Below are 20,845 nucleotides of genomic sequence, written 5' to 3'. Positions count from 1 at the left end.
CATCAGGTTCAAATGGGAATCAGACTAGAATAAGAAAAGTCCGGACTATAATTGAAAATTTTCTTCTCTGTTTTTGTTTTTGCTAAGAATATGGAAATGGTCGGATTATTAGTTAAAGGATTGAATGCCTAACTATTAACATGGAAATTTCCCAAATAGCAAAAAGAAAATAATTAAGAAAAAAAAGTTAAAACAAATTGGTGTAAATCCAAACCAGTTAAAAATCAACTATATCAATGTTTTGCATTCATCATTTCTCTTTGTTCATAACTAAGTTTGTACTAATATTAAGTAGAAAATCATTTGAAAACATCTCTCAATATGATTCTAAGTCTATCTCTTTCCCTTTTTAACATATTTTATTATTGATAATCCGAATAGAATAGCTCAGTAACAAAGAACACTCTTTCCCTTTTTAACATCTTTTATTATTGATAATCCGAAGAACACTCTTTCCCTTTTTAACATCTTTTATTATTGATAATCCGAATAGAATAGCTCAGTAACAAAGAACACTCCGAGAGTTCAATAATAAGGAGCACTTCAAAGATTGATTTGATCACCATGACTTAAATTATAAATTCAATACTCCGCAATGCAAACTCCTCGGGCCAGCCCTATTGCGTCTCAAGTTTAGTTGAAAAAAATCTTTTATTATTGATGTATAGCAATTATCTCCAAAATGTACTACTCGCACCTTTTGTTGGGTGTGCCCGTTTCCAAATTTATGTAAGCTTTATATAAAGTTTGGAGCTATATAAATGAACCTATTAATTTATAACTTATAATTAAAACAAACTAAATCAAGCATAGGAATCAATTTTTATTATATATAATATATAGTATAAAAAGATGCTCTCAATCTATAGAATGACACTAAAATCGATGTACACCTACGCAATGGTGAAAATTTCTTTTTTAAGGTCATCCAAATTCTGTCTGGTCTTGATCTAAATTACTTGCCCTATATAAACTGCTATGTTTTAATCGTACGGATTTCTGAAGTTCTTCAAGAGATCTGGAATGTCATAGCCAAGCATATCATCAACAGCTTGTATCATTTTAGGCTTTAACTTCTCAAACTTGTCAATGTTGTAACCACTCAAAACCTCTCTAAAGTGCTCAACATTTGGAAAATCACCTGGAGGTAAATGAAACTCTCTCTGAACCTGCAGAAACAAGAACATGGTAAATTCCACACACACACACATATATATACAAGATAAACATGATATATGTATATGTGTAGAGAGAGAGAGAGAGAGAGAGAGAGAGAGGTGGCGGGAAGAGATGAAACCTTTCCAAACTCATCTGCCAAACTATCAATAAGCCGCTGTTGAGTCTTTGCTTTACCCATCATTGCCGGCATCTCCTTTTTAAGATGGCTAATAATATAAGCATGAATCTTGGCAGCTCTAGCTCTTTTGACAAATTCATTAATCTGTAAGAATTTAGTGTCATCAGCTTCAAGTAGACAGATTTTTTCCCTAGAAAAACTACTTGGAGAAGATGGTTTAACCAGGTTCAAGTAAATGATTTGGCCATACAAATTGAGCTTGATTTCATACATGCTGCATAATATGGTATATGGATTATATGCCATTCCATGTATCCACCATGCATGTAGACGAAAAATAACAACCTCAACGCAAACAAAATGATAAACTCACTCGACGGTCACAAGCCTTCTTTGGTATATCTTTTAGATCAGACAGAAGGTCTTCCTGTTCTTTCTCAAAAAGTTCCTTCCCTATTGGGCCAACTGCAGCTTCATTTACTGGTTTGTCATTGAATGAGCTGCCAAACAATCAGAGACATTAGTTTTTCATGACATAAACAACATGAAACAACTTTACAACAAAAAGTTGAGAACCAAAAACCATCTTTTGTGGGTTTTGTTTTCAATGATCCACTTTAGGACCACAACCAATTCAAGAATTTTAATAAACAAATAAACCCAGCCTAATAACATCAGGTTGCATATTTTCAAAGGTTGTGATTTGGACTGAAAGCATTCTTCACAAGATAAGAGCAAGCAAGTAAGCAGTACAAGTCCAGGTCTTTTCGCATAGCAATCACTCTATTAATATGCTGAAGGGGGATCTTGTCGAACATTATACTATGCATTTGAAATAAATTAATCAATAAAAAACCTACCCAATATAAACACGCACAACTTCAGGAGTATTAACAACTTTCCCAAGTGACCACATCAATGCGCCATAAACCCTCATTAGCTGCAGAAATAGGACCAAATCAAGTGGTTAAAATGCCACAAAATAATATATAAGACAACGAGAGAGAGAGAGAGGGAGAGAGAGATCACCACACGATACACATGCATGCTAACTTGTATATGCGCAAATTTTATATACAGTGAAGAGTCCAAAACAATACGTTGTTGAATAAAATTCTTACTTGCTGAGTATCAACTTGGTCTGCCTTGTTGAGAACCACACGAATTTTATCATCATGACCACGCAATGATGAAATCACACGCTTGAACTCATCACTAACATCAAGTTTGTGAGGATCAAACAGAAGCAGAATGAGATCACACTTCGCCGCAAACCAAGAGGTCACACCAGTAAAATCATAAGCTCGCTGTGTTCGTTGTTTCTCTCCTGATAAAACTCCTGGTGTGTCCACAAATGTAATATGCTCCAGCAACTTCAAGCACAAAAATACACAATATATATATTTGAATGCTCCTGATTAAAAGTTAATAACGTCTTTATTGATTATAGATTCCAAGACTCACAGGATGAGGCATTTGCGAACATTCAAATTTCGACAAAAATGCAGTTCCAAAAGTTGTGAGTCCATTAAATGGCATATCTGCTTGGACAGCCACTGTGTTTCCTGGAATACTCCTTTCATCAGTACCAGACTGTACAAAGAAACAACTAAGTTTTAAAAACTAATGCTAAAAATTACTTAAGAGATGTAATGTGGATCACTCAAAAAAGGATAGTGCTTAAACTTATTTATTTATTCTTTCTACAGTGTATTACAAGTTTAATAATTAACAATACCCTCAATGCTGAGAGTTCAATCACTAGATCTAGCGGTAATACTATAGATAATCATTTTATTGCACAGTGTATGGTGTACCATTTGCATTTTAAAACAATAATAGGAAAAAGCTTTAGCATACCAGATTTAGCAATGAAGAAGAAAAATCAGCACGATAAAAAAAATAAATAAATAAAAGATGAGCCGATGCTGCAAAAATAAGAAAACAGTCAACAACTTTCATCAAATTACTGATAGCAAGCCAAAAGAAGAAATTTGGCATATTGTTTAAATTAAAGGTAGTCTTTACTATTTATTGATGTTAAATTTCAATAGCTATAACTGAAATGTGTCCAAGAAGCAACAAGCAACAACAATTAATGAAGAGGCATTAACAATATTGGTAACATAAACAACTATCATTACCATGACAACAACAAATCTGTCAGTAGTTGGCTCAGGTCCAATATGAGCTCCTGTCATAAAAGCAAGGAAAAAAAAAAAAAGAAATGAATGAGTAAAAGAAATGGGAAATTACTTGCATATTTTTCCCCTTTTTTTTGGGTGGGAGGAGGGAGGCGGGGTGTCAACAGGGGAGAAAGAGCACTCACCAGGATAACTAGTTTTAAGCAAATGTTTGATGAATGTTGTTTTTCCAGTGGAATATTGACCCAATAGCATAACCATCGGTTTGGCATCAAAATCACTGCTTGTCTGCATAAACAAATGCACATAACCTATAAGTTCATACTACCATGGCCAGGAATCTGGAAATATGAAACTAAACTGAAAACTGATTGGATACATAATCTGGGTAATACATCACACGCCAAAGCTATTGCTTACTTACCAATAGTGGAGATACAAAATCATTAAATCGATAAGCAACTTCCAATGGCTTCAGCTTCTGAATGTACAGTCTCTTCAAGCCATCAATGATAGATGTAACAGAGGAAAGAGATATCTAAGCAGATATCATAAATTTTAGGCACAAGAAATGTAAAAAGATGTAAGTTAGATGACAATAATAAAGAAGCATGTATCTTATATTATAAGCAAATACAAGGAAACAATCCAAACACAACAATTATGCATGAACTAGGAACTACAAAACATATATCTTTTATTATAAGCAAATACAAGGAAACAATCCAAACACAACAATTATGCATGAACTAGGAACTACAAAACATTACACCACAGGCTGATGATTAAGTGTGCAAACATGTCCAGTAAATTAAGAGGAAATAACAACAAACTTGACAGATTCCATAAACATAAACAAAAATGACAATCAGAGTTGGAAATAAAACTTTCTATGGGACAAGCAATAAAATAAATCACATTACATAACAGAGGTGGTAAACTCAGATCATCTTATACAAACTCTTCAATTTTATTGGATAAGAAGCAGTAAAATCAAGACAACTTCAACCAACCAATGATGTATGATTGGATCTACCAAGAATAGTAACTAGCAGAGCATCAAGAAGGAGTATCACAAAATTTTGCAGCGCAGCAAGAATGGGAACACATGTGACTGTAAGGAAAAAGAACTGTTTGCACTGAAAAAAAAAAAATGGGAAAGGAAAAAGAATAAGAACACCAAGCATGAGATCAGGAAAATTCTAAAAATCCTGCAAAATAAAAATTAAGGATAAGTATGAATCAAAAAAATTATAAAGATAATCTTGTATACTAAACTATTGAAATTATAATCTTTATTGAACAGCTCTTTTAATTATCTCACCCTATTGCCTCCCACTCTACATTCTCCAACAAATATCTAAATCCCAGTAACAGTCCTTTTGACTCTGGAAAAAAAATGAATTCTTCTACTGTAAGTATAATGAAACTTATAAATTCTTCCTCATTTTCTAATCCATATATTTGCTCTTTTGGTTTTTTCCCCCAAACCAAGCTAACAACTCAAACTTTGGTGCATCAAATGAATCTAAGGATTAGGTCCAAACCTTCTACTCAAATTCGTAATGGTTAGTTCCCAATCTAATTCATGCACAGTACTACCCAGAAGGCAAAGATTATTTAATGCAATAATTTCTTAAAGTAAGTGGAAACATGGAATTGTGTCAGCACAAGATCAAGAAACACAAACAAATTCATAATAACAATTAAATAACTTAGTGATCTCCTATTCAATCCTCATGGAAACTCAAGCCTATAATGAGATGTAATCCTCAGCATGACTTGACGATACGATTACAATTATCAAGAGCATCTCAGTCATAGACAATACATGAAACGTATCAAGCTTAAACCAACTGGAAGAGCCTGTCTTGCTAGCATACACAAAAAAGAAAAACAGACAGCCTTATCAATGAGTGTTAGCTACCAATCACATGTATCATCATTCAAAGTCAGTATACATACATGAAGAACAAAAAGAAAAAAAACAGGTCTGTTATACATTATAAACTGAACAACATAACTAATTAGAATCTAAGTGTCAATTCCCATGCCCAACACAAACCTTTTTTGATGATTTTGAAGAAAACCAGTTGGCTGAAGGTGACGGTTGCACTAGATGACTACCTGCATTTTTTGAAGATCATTGAATAGACAATTATTAGAAAAGAAAATTACAAATATTTATATATCAACAATGAAAGGAGTTCTTACCATTTGTATCAGGTTCACTTGACTTTGACAAACGCTTTTTCTTCTGCCATGAATTAAAGTAAAGAATTAAGAATTTACACAGAAAGAAACAAACAAGAAAAATTTTAATTAGCTCAAAAATAATAGCACACTTACTGCAAGCAACAAATCCAAACCGTCCATGAACGGAGTTTTCAAATTTTCAAAGTCAACTGCAAATATACTAACATAATATTAAAACATCAACTTAAAATCAAAAACTGAATAGGAAAAAAATCTTCAAAACCCAAAATTGTAAAACAAATAAATAAACAAGGACAAGCCTAGAAAGCTTACTATTACTATTTAAGAGATCATGAGTTATTTCATGTCCTGCTTGCGCTAAAGAAATTAACTACACTTCAAAGCATCAGTTGATCAGTAAATAACAATTAATTTAATATTAAACCTCATAAAAAGTACTAACTAAAACCTGCATAGCAGTGATAAACTCATTGAAGCCAAGATATCCTTGTCGTTTAGAATCTGCAATTGCCCAAACCTTTTAAGAAATTGGGAAAAACAAACAAAAACAGTAAAAATGTTTAGTTTAACCTAATAATATGAAGCAATAATAGGATTGAAAAAACAGAATTCAAACAGAAGCAAGAAATCAAACCTGCTTAAGATCTTGTCGAGATAGATTAGACATGCCAAAAAATTTTATAGCGTCATTGCCAGTAATTCGACCATCGCCATCTAAAATCAAACAACACACTCTCATGTACAGTGTTAATAAGTAATAACTTCAAAAAAATATAGAAAAACAATAGCAAATGCAGAAGAAGAAGAAAAATGTACCTGAATCAGCAAAATTAAACCACTCAAGGTAGATCTTTTGATTATCTTTAGAGCAAGAACCGATTGGTCCTGAAGATATTTCCATAATCGCAAGACGATCAAGTGAAGGAGATGTTTTTATCTCTTTTTCTCCGTTTCGAATTTTGAAGTACTGTTTTTGCTGAATCTTGCTTTTAAACTTTGAATGTGAAGTAAAATATTTGGTAAAGGAACACTTTCTTCGGTTTCTCGCGTTTTTTCGGGAGAGTCCTTACGGCCGACGGAAAGAGTTAAGAGTCTGGCGCTTGAAGGAAAACGGTGTCGGTTTCTGCAAGTTGGGTAATTGCTAAGGCGCGTGCCTGACCGAACTGTTAACGGTATCTTAAAAAATGAACTGTAAATCTGCAAGTTTTCCCTATCATTTTTAAATTTAAAATTAATATAAATTAATTAATTAATTTGATAAAAATTAAATTTAAATAATTAAGAGTATTTAATCAAATTCATAACATTGAGATTTTTTTGTTGGAATCATATATTTAATTCAGATTCTCAAACAAGGTATAAAATTATATATAGCTAAACTAACAAGTTTGAAATATATAAAGTTAAAACTAACTTGACAAAAACAGATTTCAAATATCATACCATTTTGAAATAAACAAAAAAAAATTATTAATTAATGGTTCTCAATTTTGATAAAAAAAATTTAAAAAGTACATTATTGCAACGTACGCAACAAAGTTGAAGACCTTAAAATATATATTTATATCAATCTGTAAGAGTGTTGCAACACGTGGCACTATTATGATGTTGCAAGAAGAAAAAGAATTAAGAGAAAATTAGCAAAAAAATATTATGTGAGATTTATAGTAATTTATATAATTAATGTTAAGAATTAATGTTTTTACTGGTATTATATATTTTTTGTTACGAATTAAGACAAATTGCAATTTTACTTAAGATATTACCATAAAATGTGTAAAAATTGATAATATAAACTATGAAATAATATGTACTAAATAAAATTTATAAATCATAAACAATTATATACAGAAATAAAGGAAGAGAAAATATATATTTCTATATATACTAATACAATTCGTAAATTATAAATTACGAACTAAAATGTATAATAACAAAGCATCACGCACAATGCAAGGCCTTATAAATTATAAATTATATACAGAATACCGATAGAATGAAAATACTACATAAACTGATACAAAAGCATTTAAGTCCAAACATGTCATTATAAATTAACTAGTACTATTATCAACAAGAAAAAACATACAACGAAAGAGGATACTATACAGACACACATAATGGTCAAAATAAATAAAAATGAATTAATATAAATTAAATTATTAAAATACTGTGATCCGATCTCTCTTCCACTCTATAAAAGCCGAACCATCGTTGAATATGGTGAAAAAATATATCCATTTTCTCAAGAAATACCAACAGTCTTTCCAAGCAACCACAGTACAAGAGCTAACTCAACTCCAAAAATGGAGTGTAATGTACTTCGATCCAGGGTGAACCCGTACACTGTAATCCCAGCTCTGTTGTTCTCAAAATAAGTCACTGCCCATAACAAAAATTAATCAAAATTTAATCACACCATGACCAGTAATTAATCATATGTACCTTAAATAATAAATTTCGAGTACTAACCCAGAGCTTGTCTCTTCTGGAATGAAATGGTACTATATGCGTATGCCGGAATCAACTTAGAGTTATCTAATTCGTCTTCTTCGTCGCCTACATCGTCCGCTTCTTCTGATCCATCCTCGGTGGAAGATGTTACACGTTGAAACCTTGGAGTTTCACCCTCACTTGCATCAAATGAGTCTAATGTTGCACAAATATGCCACTTTGCAGCCAGGTTAGTAACTGATTGAGCTTTGTGTGTGATTTTTGTAGCACTCCGCAGTAAAATTAGCAGCCCCGTTACAAGGGTTATAGAGCATAGCTACAAATTTTTTTCAAAAAGAAAAAACAAATTACTGAATCCAATCATTTAATGACTGATTTAATGATGTTATAATGAGCATTTGGTTGCCAAAATCTTATAAAAAAGTTTGATTTGAGAAAGTAAAATTCTAATATTTGGTAAAGAAGTTCTATGAAAATTCAATTCTTGGACCCTATCCCGGTTTTCTCATGTGTGCTAGTAATAAATTTAGTGATTACTGATGAAACTAAAAAAGTCTAATTATGAACCAACAAGTTTTTTTGGGGTCGTAAACGTTTTCAATTCTGAGTATACAAGTTCGATACAGTGACATACCGCGAGTTCTCCAGCTCTGTACAAATCAACAACAGCACCAGACTTGGTGGTTGTAAGCAATGAAGCAAACTGGCTCCCAGTAACCAAAATCAGTGCCCACAAAACGAAAAACCGATACCGATGGCTAATAATCCTCAAATGCCTCCTGATCCTAAGATGCTCAGATAGAACAGACTCAACATCAGAGTCAGTTTGGAAAACTTTAGCAAAGTCTTGGAGACGAAGGATCTGCAGGTGGCAAATCAGGTGGAAAAGAACACACACTAGGAATATTATAGTTGTCCGGTAAAGCCAAGAGCATAACTCCATTATGCAAGCAACGGTGTCGCTTAGAATGACATTACCCAAGAATGGGATTTGAGAGGCACCAGAAGCATACCACCATATCTTGTATGCTGATTCTGCTATGAAGCATGGAGCTACAAAGATTGACAGAAGCTGTAATGAACGCTGCATAAAGAATTAAAGAAGTTATGTCAAAACCAGCAAGGGAAAAAAAAAATCACATCGATGGTCAGTGAGTGGCCCACCAAAGCATAAATGTTCTTTCTTTCTTTCTTTCTTTCTTTCTTTATTCATTTCACGTGGCCATGAAGTAAAGGAACATGAGTCTGAGAACCTTTCACTTTGTTTTATTGCACTTATTCAGTTTGGCTTATTAAAATTAAATTTCTAGATTCATCGTTGCAATAATGTTTAATGAATATTTTCTTTCAAACCAAACACAAAATTTGCATTTAAGAAAAAAAAAAAAGTATTTCCGTCAAATAAGGTATTAAACTTTTTTCCATTAATGAGAATTCCAGAAGTCCGCTGTTCTCTCTCACTGTTTGGAAGAAAAGAAAATAATTTTAAAAAATAATAAAAACATTATTATTTTCTCTTATGAAAAGAAAAAATCAGCCAAACACAAATCAAAACCAAAAACATAATTTAGAGTAAAAAGAAACGGTAGACGTACATTGAGCTGATTTGTGTAGCCTTTCCTCACAGTCTCGCTTTCATCGCAGAGCTTATCAAAGAACAAAAACCTTCTCAATCCATATTTACTAACGAATCTGGACAAACAAACAAAAGACAAAGTCGCGACGCTACTTAGCGACAATTGCACAACGCTATCATAAGGCCTTTTGTGTTTGCCATCGCAGGTACTACAAGCTAACAGGAAATGAGAAATCGCAGGAACGATAATGGAAAATAGAATGAACATAAACCAAGAGAGACAAACGAGCCATATATTTGATTGATCTACACACATCCATCGGAGATAGTATCTAAAGCTCTGTAATTCATCATAAGCATGTGATACACTTCGCTTGAATTTGTCATTTGGCCTTGCTATTAAAGTTTCTTCCATGGTTAATTTCGGGGTTGGACTAGTTTTGGAAGAAGAAGAAGAAGAAGACGATGGTAAAATGAGAGACGAGGGAGAATTTTAAGCAGAGATTTGTTGCGTCCGTTGTGAGGTTGGTGTTTTTTTTTTAAAAGAAGAGACGTCGCTGAGAATTCAGCGACTCTGTTACAGCTGGGCCTCGCCTCTGTTAATATAACTGACCGGAGAAGTCGCTAGTAATTTGGGCGCGTGTTAGGCAGTGCCTAATAAATGATTGCGTGGCGAGCTGATTGGTTTGATTTGTTATAAGAACACCAAATCCAACCTAAAGCATGGTACTATTTATTAGCAAATAATTTCTTTTTCTTTTTTTTTTTTTTTTTGAAAATTATTAGCAAAGAATTTCGTTTGATCAGCCATAATACTATGTAATATTTTGTAGTTAAAGATATTTTAATACTCTTTAATGAAATATAATTAAAGATATTTTATTTCTTAATATTAAATTAAGCATAATTTAAATCCGAAGCTATTATCAGATTATAATACATTTAATATTAAATTATACTTTTTAATATGCAAACTGTGAGTAAAAGTGTCTTTACGGAATCATTATGTTTTTGTAAAGAAGTAAGTAGTACATTAGAAAGATAAGAAGTTAATTGCACATTTAAAAAGGAAAATGGCTAATTTACAACAAGTGAAAAATAAAACTAAGTCTATATTATATTATTAATTACGAGTATATTGTTTATAATTTCCTTAAGGAATATATAAAATAAATAAATATAATATCACCTAATTACACTTTTGAGGAATTTATCACTTTATTAAATCATAAAATATTTAATAATCTTTCATTATACAATTAACTATTAAGTAATGCTTGATGACTTACTACCGCGGTGATAATGCGAGCCTCTATAAGGGAAGAAAATATTCTTTAGAAAATAACATTGAAATAAAATAAAATTATAATTCTAATTTAGTTTCCGTTTATTTCCATAAAATAATTTATAGGAAAATAATTTGTTGAAAATTATTTTCTAAATGACTTATTTTTCGTTATTTGGTTGTAATATTGAAAATTAGTTTAAAATATTAAAGTCTTTATATCATAAAAAATATTAATAATAATAGAAATTATATAATTCAAAAATTTTATTGTTAAATATGAAAAAAATGTAAAAAAAAAAAATTTAATTATGAAAGCCGTCAGTGACCGGTGGTGGTAGCTGATAGTGGTGGACGGTGATAAATGGTAACTGGTGGTAGTAATTATGATGGTTAATAAATTAAAAAATATGAATTTATAAGGTTTGTTAAGTCTGAAAAATATTTTACTCTCTCAAAAGTGGAAAGTTGTTTTCCTCAAAAAATGACTTAATTTTTCTTTGACTAGGAAAATAATTCCCGTTGATTTATTTTCTTGAGCGCTCCAAAAAACGGAAAATTTCAAAAAATATTTTCCTATAAGTTATTTTACGAAAACGAACGGAGCCTTAGTTTCATTTTATTTCCAACATGGTAAAAAATTAATGACTTCATCCCTAAAAAAAATAAATAAAATCCATTACCAAAAAACAAAGGGCATAGAATACAAAAATTACTATGACATTCATAATTCAGCAAATGGTTAAATATTTGCGTACCTAATAAATTTTAATCATTAAAAATTTACCGTGGGACATTCCATTCGTCTCGCTGTCAACTTAATTATTGTAATATAATCACATGTCCAAGGAAGTCATTTTCCTTTTTGCTCTTTTTATCAATTTTCAAATGAAAAATAAATTTTTATTTTGCTGTATTTATATCGTAACTGTTATAAATATAAAAATTTTATCAATTTTCAAATGATTTCAAGTTAACGTTTCTGATTAAAATTTACCGATGAGTATTGAATAAATGGTTCAAATATTATTTTTTCTCAAATAAGATCGAGAATTTTATCTTTTTTTAATGGAACAAATATTCATTAAAAATATTTTATTTTTTTAGTGAATCGATTCCAAAAAAACGATTGATCAAATTGTAATTGTTCTTTTTTATTAATGGAATGACAGAAAATAAAAGTTATAAGGTCTCGAGTTTGATTCAGATTATTATTTACGGATGTTTACTCTTCATGCGCAATCTATCTAATTAGAAATGATAATAATAATAATAATAATTAACAATTATTAAAATGATAATCAAAAGGTATGAATATCATAAACATAAAATACAGCTGGCCATGAAACCTGTACACAAGACGTGTACAGTGCTACCGTCATTTGCGGAAAGGGCCAACATGCCGATGCCACATGGGATGTCAATAATCACCCGTAAGTGTTATAATAATCGTTGTAAGACTTTGTTTGCAGAACTTTTTATTTGTTAATATCAAAAATAGGCTATACGTGTCTTAAATCCAATTTATGTATCTGGTATTATTATCATCCAAACAACGGTTTTGATTAGCGGTGAATTACTATTAATCCCGGTAATTTATTAAAATTCATAAATTAAGCTATTTATTTTTTAAAATAAATTAAATAGTCTCTCTATTTTGTTGTTCTTTAATTAAGTAACACTTCGTTTAACCAAAATAATGCTAATAAAATATAATGTTACTCCCAATAAGATTTGGAATATCTTTGCCATACCAAAACTCTAAATTTTTTATTTTTATAATAAAAGCCACAAATATTAATTTACAGATAAAAAATCATTAAAAATAACAACCATTGACATATCAATACAATAAATTAAATTTAAGTGGAAAATAGAAATAAAAAAAATTTTGTTTGACTTATTTTTTAGTTGAATAATAAAAACAAATAAGAAATTTTAACAGTCGGATTTAAAGGGACTATTTAATAGATATTTGAAAATAAATTATCCCGATTTGTAAATTTTATTAAACTATTGGAGTTAAATAGTAAATCGCCATTTGATTACAGAAGAAGAAAAATAAATAAATAGGACTTAATAGAAAATTGCATAAGCCGCATTCTATAGTCAGCTGAACTGCTCTCAGATGCTATTGTTGTCAAGGTCTGATTGGTTGATATATAAAATAAAGGATTCAATTATTTCTTCTATTTATTTGTCAAATTATTATTATTATTTTAGAAAATATTGAATTCATTTTGATTGATAGAAACCGAATTTTCAAAAAGAAAATATTTTGTCACTCTGTGTTTGCAAGCATCTGATTAATTGACTGAAAGCCTCTTACAATATGAAAGGGTCACCTTCATCCTCCATTTACTATGTTTTGTTTATTAGAAGTGAAGATAGGATGTGGGTATGTGCTTAAGCTTCATTGCTTCCCTATTTGTAAGAGAATTATAAAATGGGCTAAGCAAGATTAAAGTAATTAAGATTGATTTAACAAACAAAAATTGAACCAACTACTACTAATTGAAAACAACAAATATCTATGGATAAACTCACTTAAATCCTGAGAAATAATTAAGATAATTAATCTTAATTATTTTGTGTATGAAATAATTAAGCTTTTGCTTTGTAAATGATGATCAAAGTGCATGAGAATTTGTGTATGAAATAATTAAGATAATTTTGCATCTATTAGATTCAAGTTTTTTGTATTTGAGAATAGGAACTATGCGTTAAGATCTTAAATAAGATGGAAAAGTAGTCATTCCAAAAATAATGAACAAAATTTTGCAAAATGCGGTGAGCGTGGATCGAACACGCGACCTTCAGATCTTCAGTCTGACGCTCTCCCAACTGAGCTATCCCCGCTTGAATGAGTAATTGGTTCAGATATAATTTATTTAAAGTTTAGTCAAGGATTCATTAGAGAAGAAAGGACCTCACTAGCCCACAGCCATACCTTCATATTTATTTAAATTAAAATAGGAGGGATGACAGTTAATGTTCATTTACAAGTTAATGTCATAAAATAATTCTTTGTAAAAAGATCTTTTGCATTTAAACTAATTATAAAGTTTATTTTAAATAAGCAAATCTATTATGTTATACTTAAAATTTTATTAATTTTTAGAAGGGTCAGTTTTATAACAATAGGGAGTTTGGTCCCTCTTATTCATCGAGAGTCAATATTTAGTTAAGATCAAACCAAAAAACAATAACTTTAACCGTATCCAATATAAGCTTAAAACCATATAATTTAGAATCATTTTTCATTTATATTAAACATAAATACAATCATTAAAAAAAAAATTTTTTTAAACGAAATACGTAAAATCTATAGTCAATGCATTTATAACAAATTCTTATAAACATTATTTGCATTTTGAAATTTCTTTTATCATGTTAAATTTGATTAACTGACCAAGTAATATGAGCATTTTCATTCGTCTCAAAAACAGAAAAAAGAAATTTCAACTAAATTTCACAAAATTTAATAGTACAAATTCTGAATCGAAAATCACCTGATGCGATTTTGAAATAAAATTTCAGATACCTAAAAAGTTTTGGCAGGAGAAATCAATTTCGCTTTAGGAAGCAACCAATCATAGACCTGGTTTGTTTCGAAACTTTTGCATATGGAAAAGAATCACACATAAATCCAATAATTGGCTACTTCAAATCAGTAGAGTTTTTACCCTTAATTCATAATATCAGTTAATACATCAGAAAAACTTGAGAAAAGCTAAATAAGATGGAGATAATTAAATGGGAGAATTAACAAAGTTGAGATGGTTGTTTGGTGACGATTGACAAGGCTTGTAGTTTATAGAGGATGATCAATATGCAAGCAGCAACTAGTAACAATACAGCTGAAATGGCCATTCACATGTAGAGAAGGTTAGCTCAGATGCAAACAAATATAAACCAGGTTCCTGTAAAATTCAAACCTGAACCAAGAGGAGATTGGCCTAGAGAGAAAGTAGCTTGCACGTTTATGTCTCATTTTTAGTGGTAGATGGAGAAAAGAAAAAATTTTCCACCATCAAATTTGATATTGAACAGCATTAACTTGTGCATCGATGAGAGAATAGGTGGCTTTGTGTTTCGGTTATTAGGTTTCCTATAACTACACAAAAATGCAAACTAGTTTAGCTGCAACATAACTAGAAACTGAAGATAAGCATCTTGGTAAACACCAAAAGACAATTGGGGTTAAACCTAAAAGATAGCACTCCAATTCCCTAATAAAACCGATCAACAATTCTGCAATTACAAAATCTCACATCCTGACTCATTTAACCTGGAATCCACTGCCCTAGGAAAGTGATTTGGGATAGAAATGTTAAACCCAGATAACCATATACAGCCATAAGGATAAGGATACTTATTCTAACAAGAACTCTTACTTACAAGATAAAATGACCCTACTCCAAATGCTGGAGTTTGGCACGACTTGTATCCTCCACCATATGGCTGCCCAAATGGCCACCCATAATTTCCTACTTTCCTAATGCTCAACTTGAAGCATCTAAGAAACCATTCAAACATAATAACAAAGTCACAAAGGTGAAAACGATGTATCAGCTACAACAACACCATCCTTGAGACCCTGAAAATCAAAGATCACTCTCTTTCTTTCTTAGAAATGCAAGCAAACACATCACCAAAGCAAATATGAGGCTAAAGCAAAAAAAATATAAACGAGAAAGGAAAGGGTTCCTTTCTCCTTTATCTTCCAGCCATCTCATTAACTTCTTTATCCAAATCAAGCAAAGCCCAATTAGTAAAAAACCAAATAAAGTGATCATATGTTCTAAGTTACCACAAACAAGAACCAAAGGTAGTAGGAACACAAATAGGAAGAAAAAAATCAATTTCTTTTCTATTAAAAGAAGAAAAACTAAATCAGGCATTTTATTTACAGAGATGGATTGGTAACTAGTAACTAAAGTGTCCATCATAATCTGATCAACAATATCATATAAATGAAACACCAAACGTGCATACTCATACAGATTAATATCAGCTTATCTTAACCTAATCTGATATTTTTCTTTTTTTTTTTTTTCTTTTTTGATCCGCACAATAATGTTAAAAAAAAATTAATTTTTTTATCATTTAATAATCGTAATCGTCATCATCATAATCATCAAAGGCATAGAGCAGTACACTGGAGATCATCAATTGGAAAGTCAACCTGATCCAACGGTGGAAAATTCAGATCGAAAGGTAAGGGCTTTCTGCACAAGGAAGACGATGATGCAATGTCTCCATTGTCAGCCACCGAAGACGATGAATCACAATCGCTATGACAATCCTCTGGCACAACCGGTGGAGTTTTCCGATGGTATTTTCTCGGAGCCGTAGTCGTCAACAGAAGCCCCGATTTTTTTGTCGTTGTCGCCGGCACCGGTGGCCTGGGACCGCTAAAAGACTCCACTGTACTGCTCTGGCTGCTAGATGTGGGTCTTTGGGGATTTACGTGATGCTCTTGAAACCCATTTGATGTATATAACCTGTGATCAATTAACGTGTCGGATGGGTTTTGGTAGGTGAAAGGAGATAATTGAGAGGTAGAGAAGGGAAAATTAGTTTTAGCCTTTGACCCACGGAGAGACCGGGCGGCGGCGTCGTAGGCACGGGCGGCATCCTCAGCGGAGTCGAAGGTGCCGAGCCAAACCCTTGTTTTTTTCCAGGGATCTCTGATCTCGGCGGCGAATCTACCCCATGGTCTTTTACGAACTCCTCTATATCTGGGTTCTTTACCCTTTATGCTATTTTGAGGTACAGATCCATTTGGCTCCACCACTTGTTTAGCTGCGGAGGCGGCAGCGGTGGCTACTCTTCCTCTCCTCATAGGAGTTCCGATTTGTGAAGGAAAAAAAGGGGTGGATTGTGAGAAAGAAAGGAGAAAACCCACAATCAGCACCAAATCGGCAAATCGGAAACAACTGGTGTTATTTTGAATCGACCATTTTTTTAGAAAATGGATTCAACGGAGAGGAGGGAAAGAGAGGAAGGTCTTCTGGGTTAGAGGCAGAGAGGAGGGGATAGGTGGGTCAGGAACCGGATGGCATAACAAAGCCAACACTTTCTCTTCTGCCCATTTTATTTTTGTATTTTTTAATTTTTGTTTTTGTTGTTTTTAATAGCATTTCATTTGGTTCATGGAACATGACAATATAGTTTTTAAAAAATCTAATATATGAAAATGATCACATGGTAATGTGAAAATAATAATTTTCCTTTTCTATAACGACATTTTAGGTATTTGAAGGGTTTGTTGGGTAAGATAAAATTTATATTGTGAATAATATAATTATTTTTCAAACTTTTTATTGAACCTAAATTATTAAATAAATAATATATTTTTTAACAATGGTAGTGAAACTAAGAAAATTAAATTCATGTGTGTTTCTTTTTTTTTTTTTGTGAGATATAAATGAAAAGGAAGATGCATTTTTTTTTTTTGGGAAGCCCATATTCACTTATTATTAAATTTTATACTGTTACAAGATTCTAATTGATAATCTATTTCGAAAAATCTCAAAAATTAAAACTTTTTAATATATAAAAATTATATTGATGAGATCTTTAATTTTAATTATTTGAAAAGTACAATCATTTATTTACATTTTAATTAATATTAAAAAGATGAGAATATATTACAAAGGACATTTCTTAAGGTCTAATTAGAAAAATTTTTAAATGGAGTTTCATGATAAACAACAGCTTTTACACTAGAATGAATTAATTAAGCCAAAAATCTGCAAAACAAAAGACTACAAGTATACAACTGCGGATTCAAAAGCCTGGCCCAAAAATATGGGCTTTATTTACTTTAAAACCCAAAAAAAATATAATTGTGCGGTGAGCGTGGATCGAACACCCGACCTTCAATCTTCAATCTGACGCTCTCCCAACTAAGCTATCCCCGCATATGCATTGAATCCCAAACCGTTCATTATCTGAGATAAGGGAGAATAATTTAACGAAATTTTCCTTCTTAGTATGCTATACCTTTGTGAACAAACAAAAATGAAACGTAATAATAAATGTAAGTTTTAGTTACTTCTCCTTAACCCCCAATCAAATAGAAGATACTTACTTTTCTCTCACACCATCTTATAAATCAAACACCAACTCTTATTAAATTCTTAGGGTTGATTTTCTATTTATAAACATTAGCCTAACAAGGTAGTACTTAGATAATACATTGATGAAATTCAAAATCTAACATCCATTTGAATATAATCTTCTATAATTTAAAAGATCTTATTTTTATTTTTATTTTTTAAGATAACAAGAGGATTACATTTTAGTGGCTAATAATAAAAATGAGTTTGATTAAGAACTACAGAGTCTGGCCTAATCCCTTTTGCCCTCAACTGACCAACCCCACCACTCCACTCACTGTTTCCTAATAGGTCTCTTTGAAGCATCTAAGAAACCCAACCCATCAACCTTTCAAACATGGCAGGCCAGCACTGTTCGAAAGCGACACATCGGCCACTGCTAAACGACGCATCGTTTTCTTTCTCAGAAATGCATCTCTCAAAACGAAGGAAAGCACAGCACAGTCCAGCCATGGAAAGGAAAGAATTCCCTTCCCTCTCTCTTTTTGCCCATTTCTTTACAGAAGATTAAACAAAACCCTCATTAACAATAATCGTGATTATAATATCACTAACTACAACAAATCACAAGCAGCAACATGGAGATCAAAATCTTGTATTATAAAAGGAAAAAAAAATTAAATAAATGAGACAATATTTTTTACAAAGGAGGATCTGTAACGAGTAGTTGATAATCCAGAATAATAATGATAAAGATCGATCATCAAGAAATAGTAGAGGAAATTAATTTCTCATCAAACACCATAAGTGCATATCCATATAAGATTAAGATAATTTTTTATCTTAACCTAATCTGATAATTTTCTCTTCTTTTTTTTTTTTTTAATCCGCATAATAATTAAGGGGGAAAAAAGAAAAAAAAAATTGTAACCATTTCTTTTTTTTCATTTAATAATCATCGTCGTCATCATCAAAGGCATAGAGCAGTGCATTGAAGATCATCACCAGCAAAGTCAACCTGATCCAACGGTGGAAAATTCAGATCGAACGGTAACGGCTTCCTGTATAGAGAAGACGATGATGCAATATCTCCATCGTCAACTACTGAAGAGGATGAATCACAATCGCTGTGACAATCTTCCGGCACCACCGGCGGGGTCCGAGGATGGTGTCTCTTGTGACCTCTCGTTACCGTCGCTAATAAAACACCTGATTTTGTTGTTGATATTGGTGGTAGCACCGTCGTTGGTGGCCGGGGACCGCTGAAGGACTCGACGGTACTACTCAAACTGCTAGACGTAGGTCTTTGAGGATTTACATGATGCTCTTGAAATGCATTTGATGAATAAATCCGGTGATCCATGAACGGGTCGGGCGGGTTTTGATAGGTGAAAGGAGATAAATTAGAAGTAGAGATAGGAAAATTGGTTTTAGCTTTCGGTCCACGAAGCGTACGAGCCGCCTTGTCGTAAGCACGTGCAGCGTCTTCTGCAGAATCAAAAGTACCAAGCCAAACTCTCGTCTTCTTCCATGGATCTCTAATCTCCGCAGCAAATCTGCCCCATGGTCTTTTACGAACTCCTCTATATCTCGGTTCTCTTCCGTTTAGGATTTTTTGTGGTGCAGATCCGTTGGTTTCCACGGCTTGTTTAGCATCTGCAGCCGCAGCGGATGTCACGGCGGCTCTTCCTCTCCTCATAGATTATTGAAGAAAGGAACACGAAAAGAAAGGTGGATTGTGAGAAAGAATGAAAGAAAAAAAACCCACAATCAAAACCAAATCAGCTTGATTAACAGAAAATCTTCATGTATGAAACAATCAAACAACCAAGAAAGACTAGAAAATGGAAAAATGGATTAAGAAGATGAAAGAAAGAACGAAAATTTTCTTTTATAAAAAAAATTGTTGGGTATGAGAAAGAGAAAGGGATATGATAAGAACTGAATGGGATAACACAACACAAGACCTTCTCTTGATAAAAAATTTTGGGTTAGTGTGTTCTTTCTTTCTTTCTTTTTTTTTTTTTTTTTTTCTCTGGCTGAAATGGCTTTTCCTTCTTTTCTCGATTTCTCTACCTTCTCTCGCCCCCACAAACCGACACGGATCATTGCTTCTTCCTTTTATTTATTTATTTTTTTGTGATTATTATTATCAGTGTTCAAAATAATCTAGCCGATGAAATGACTAAAGAGTCCTTGAGCTTTTGGTCAAATACCCAGCAGTAAAAAAAAACAAAAGCATGTGTAGTGGGGGAAGATAGCTATTAGCTAACATGTTGATTTGTGGTGGGACAGGGTGGGATTTGGTTTGGATTGTGTGGCATGTGCAATTTCCTGATCTATCTTCATGAATTTTTATCTTTCTTTTTTTTCAATTTCTTTTCTTTTTATATGATTTAGATTATGGCAGGCTGATATTACCCATCTAGCTCTCTCCCATTTCACATTTACTTTTCTCAAACACCAATTAGGTTGTTTTTGCTTTTTTACTACTACTATTATTATTATTATTATTCCGTTATTCTTTATTAAATAAAACAAAACAAAACTTTTTTCATTATTTGAAATTCAATTTTCATTTATTAACAGTAATTTATAGATCCTATAGAAGCAGAACATAAATTTACTGTAATTTAGATTAAATATATATTGAATATTTAAAGTTAGAAAGATTTATAAAAAATTATATATGTAAATAAAAATAAATTGAAAACTACAAAATTTATTTAAAAATTTTAAATTATATTTTATATTATCGAATAAGAAATTAATAATTATTTAACAATTGAAAGAAAATGTAACTTT

At 31.8% G+C, this 20,845-nt stretch overlaps 4 protein-coding genes and 1 non-coding gene across 5 annotated transcripts; all 5 read right to left on the bottom strand.

Annotated features, from left to right (window-relative positions):
- Window positions 1-799: 799 nt before the first annotated feature.
- On the bottom strand, window positions 800-6,805 carry EHD1 (EPS15 homology domain 1). Its single transcript, XM_012215513.2, has 16 exons — window positions 6,475-6,805; window positions 6,293-6,372; window positions 6,107-6,175; window positions 5,971-6,028; window positions 5,791-5,846; window positions 5,656-5,698; window positions 5,507-5,568; window positions 3,866-3,979; window positions 3,627-3,729; window positions 3,442-3,491; window positions 2,762-2,890; window positions 2,419-2,670; window positions 2,158-2,237; window positions 1,671-1,797; window positions 1,298-1,441; window positions 800-1,169 (listed from the first exon to the last, which is right to left on the bottom strand). The coding sequence occupies exons 1-16, from the start codon at window positions 6,557-6,559 to the stop codon at window positions 984-986; spliced, it is 1,638 nt and encodes a 545-aa protein (XP_012070903.1). The 5' UTR covers window positions 6,560-6,805; the 3' UTR covers window positions 800-983.
- A 796-nt stretch (window positions 6,806-7,601) lies between these two features.
- LOC105633014 (extracellular ligand-gated ion channel protein (DUF3537)) lies at window positions 7,602-10,344 on the bottom strand. Its single transcript, XM_012215511.4, has 4 exons — window positions 9,708-10,344; window positions 8,747-9,196; window positions 8,131-8,428; window positions 7,602-8,040 (listed from the first exon to the last, which is right to left on the bottom strand). The coding sequence occupies exons 1-4, from the start codon at window positions 10,101-10,103 to the stop codon at window positions 7,904-7,906; spliced, it is 1,281 nt and encodes a 426-aa protein (XP_012070901.1). The 5' UTR covers window positions 10,104-10,344; the 3' UTR covers window positions 7,602-7,903.
- Window positions 10,345-13,759: 3,415 nt separating this feature from the next.
- On the bottom strand, window positions 13,760-13,832 carry TRNAF-GAA (transfer RNA phenylalanine (anticodon GAA)). The gene has a single exon. It is a non-coding gene; the product is annotated as a tRNA-Phe (tRNA).
- A 1,988-nt stretch (window positions 13,833-15,820) lies between these two features.
- Window positions 15,821-17,093, bottom strand: LOC105633013 (ethylene-responsive transcription factor 3). Its single transcript, XM_012215510.4, has one exon. The coding sequence runs from the start codon at window positions 16,819-16,821 to the stop codon at window positions 16,114-16,116; it is 708 nt and encodes a 235-aa protein (XP_012070900.1). The 5' UTR covers window positions 16,822-17,093; the 3' UTR covers window positions 15,821-16,113.
- Window positions 17,094-19,010: 1,917 nt separating this feature from the next.
- Window positions 19,011-19,739, bottom strand: LOC105633012 (ethylene-responsive transcription factor 3-like). The gene is given in 1 exon segment (NM_001308818.1): window positions 19,011-19,739. A coding segment is annotated over 1 exon segment (729 nt).
- Window positions 19,740-20,845: the final 1,106 nt, after the last annotated feature.

This window comes from Jatropha curcas, chromosome 7 (genome assembly GCF_041381405.1).
Source record: "Jatropha curcas cultivar XTBG-Jc1 chromosome 7, XTBG_Jcur_1.0, whole genome shotgun sequence".
Lineage (NCBI taxonomy): Eukaryota > Viridiplantae > Streptophyta > Magnoliopsida > Malpighiales > Euphorbiaceae > Jatropha > Jatropha curcas.
The sequence above is the reverse complement of the archived record's forward strand: the minus strand, read 5'-3'. Positions and strand labels throughout refer to the sequence as shown.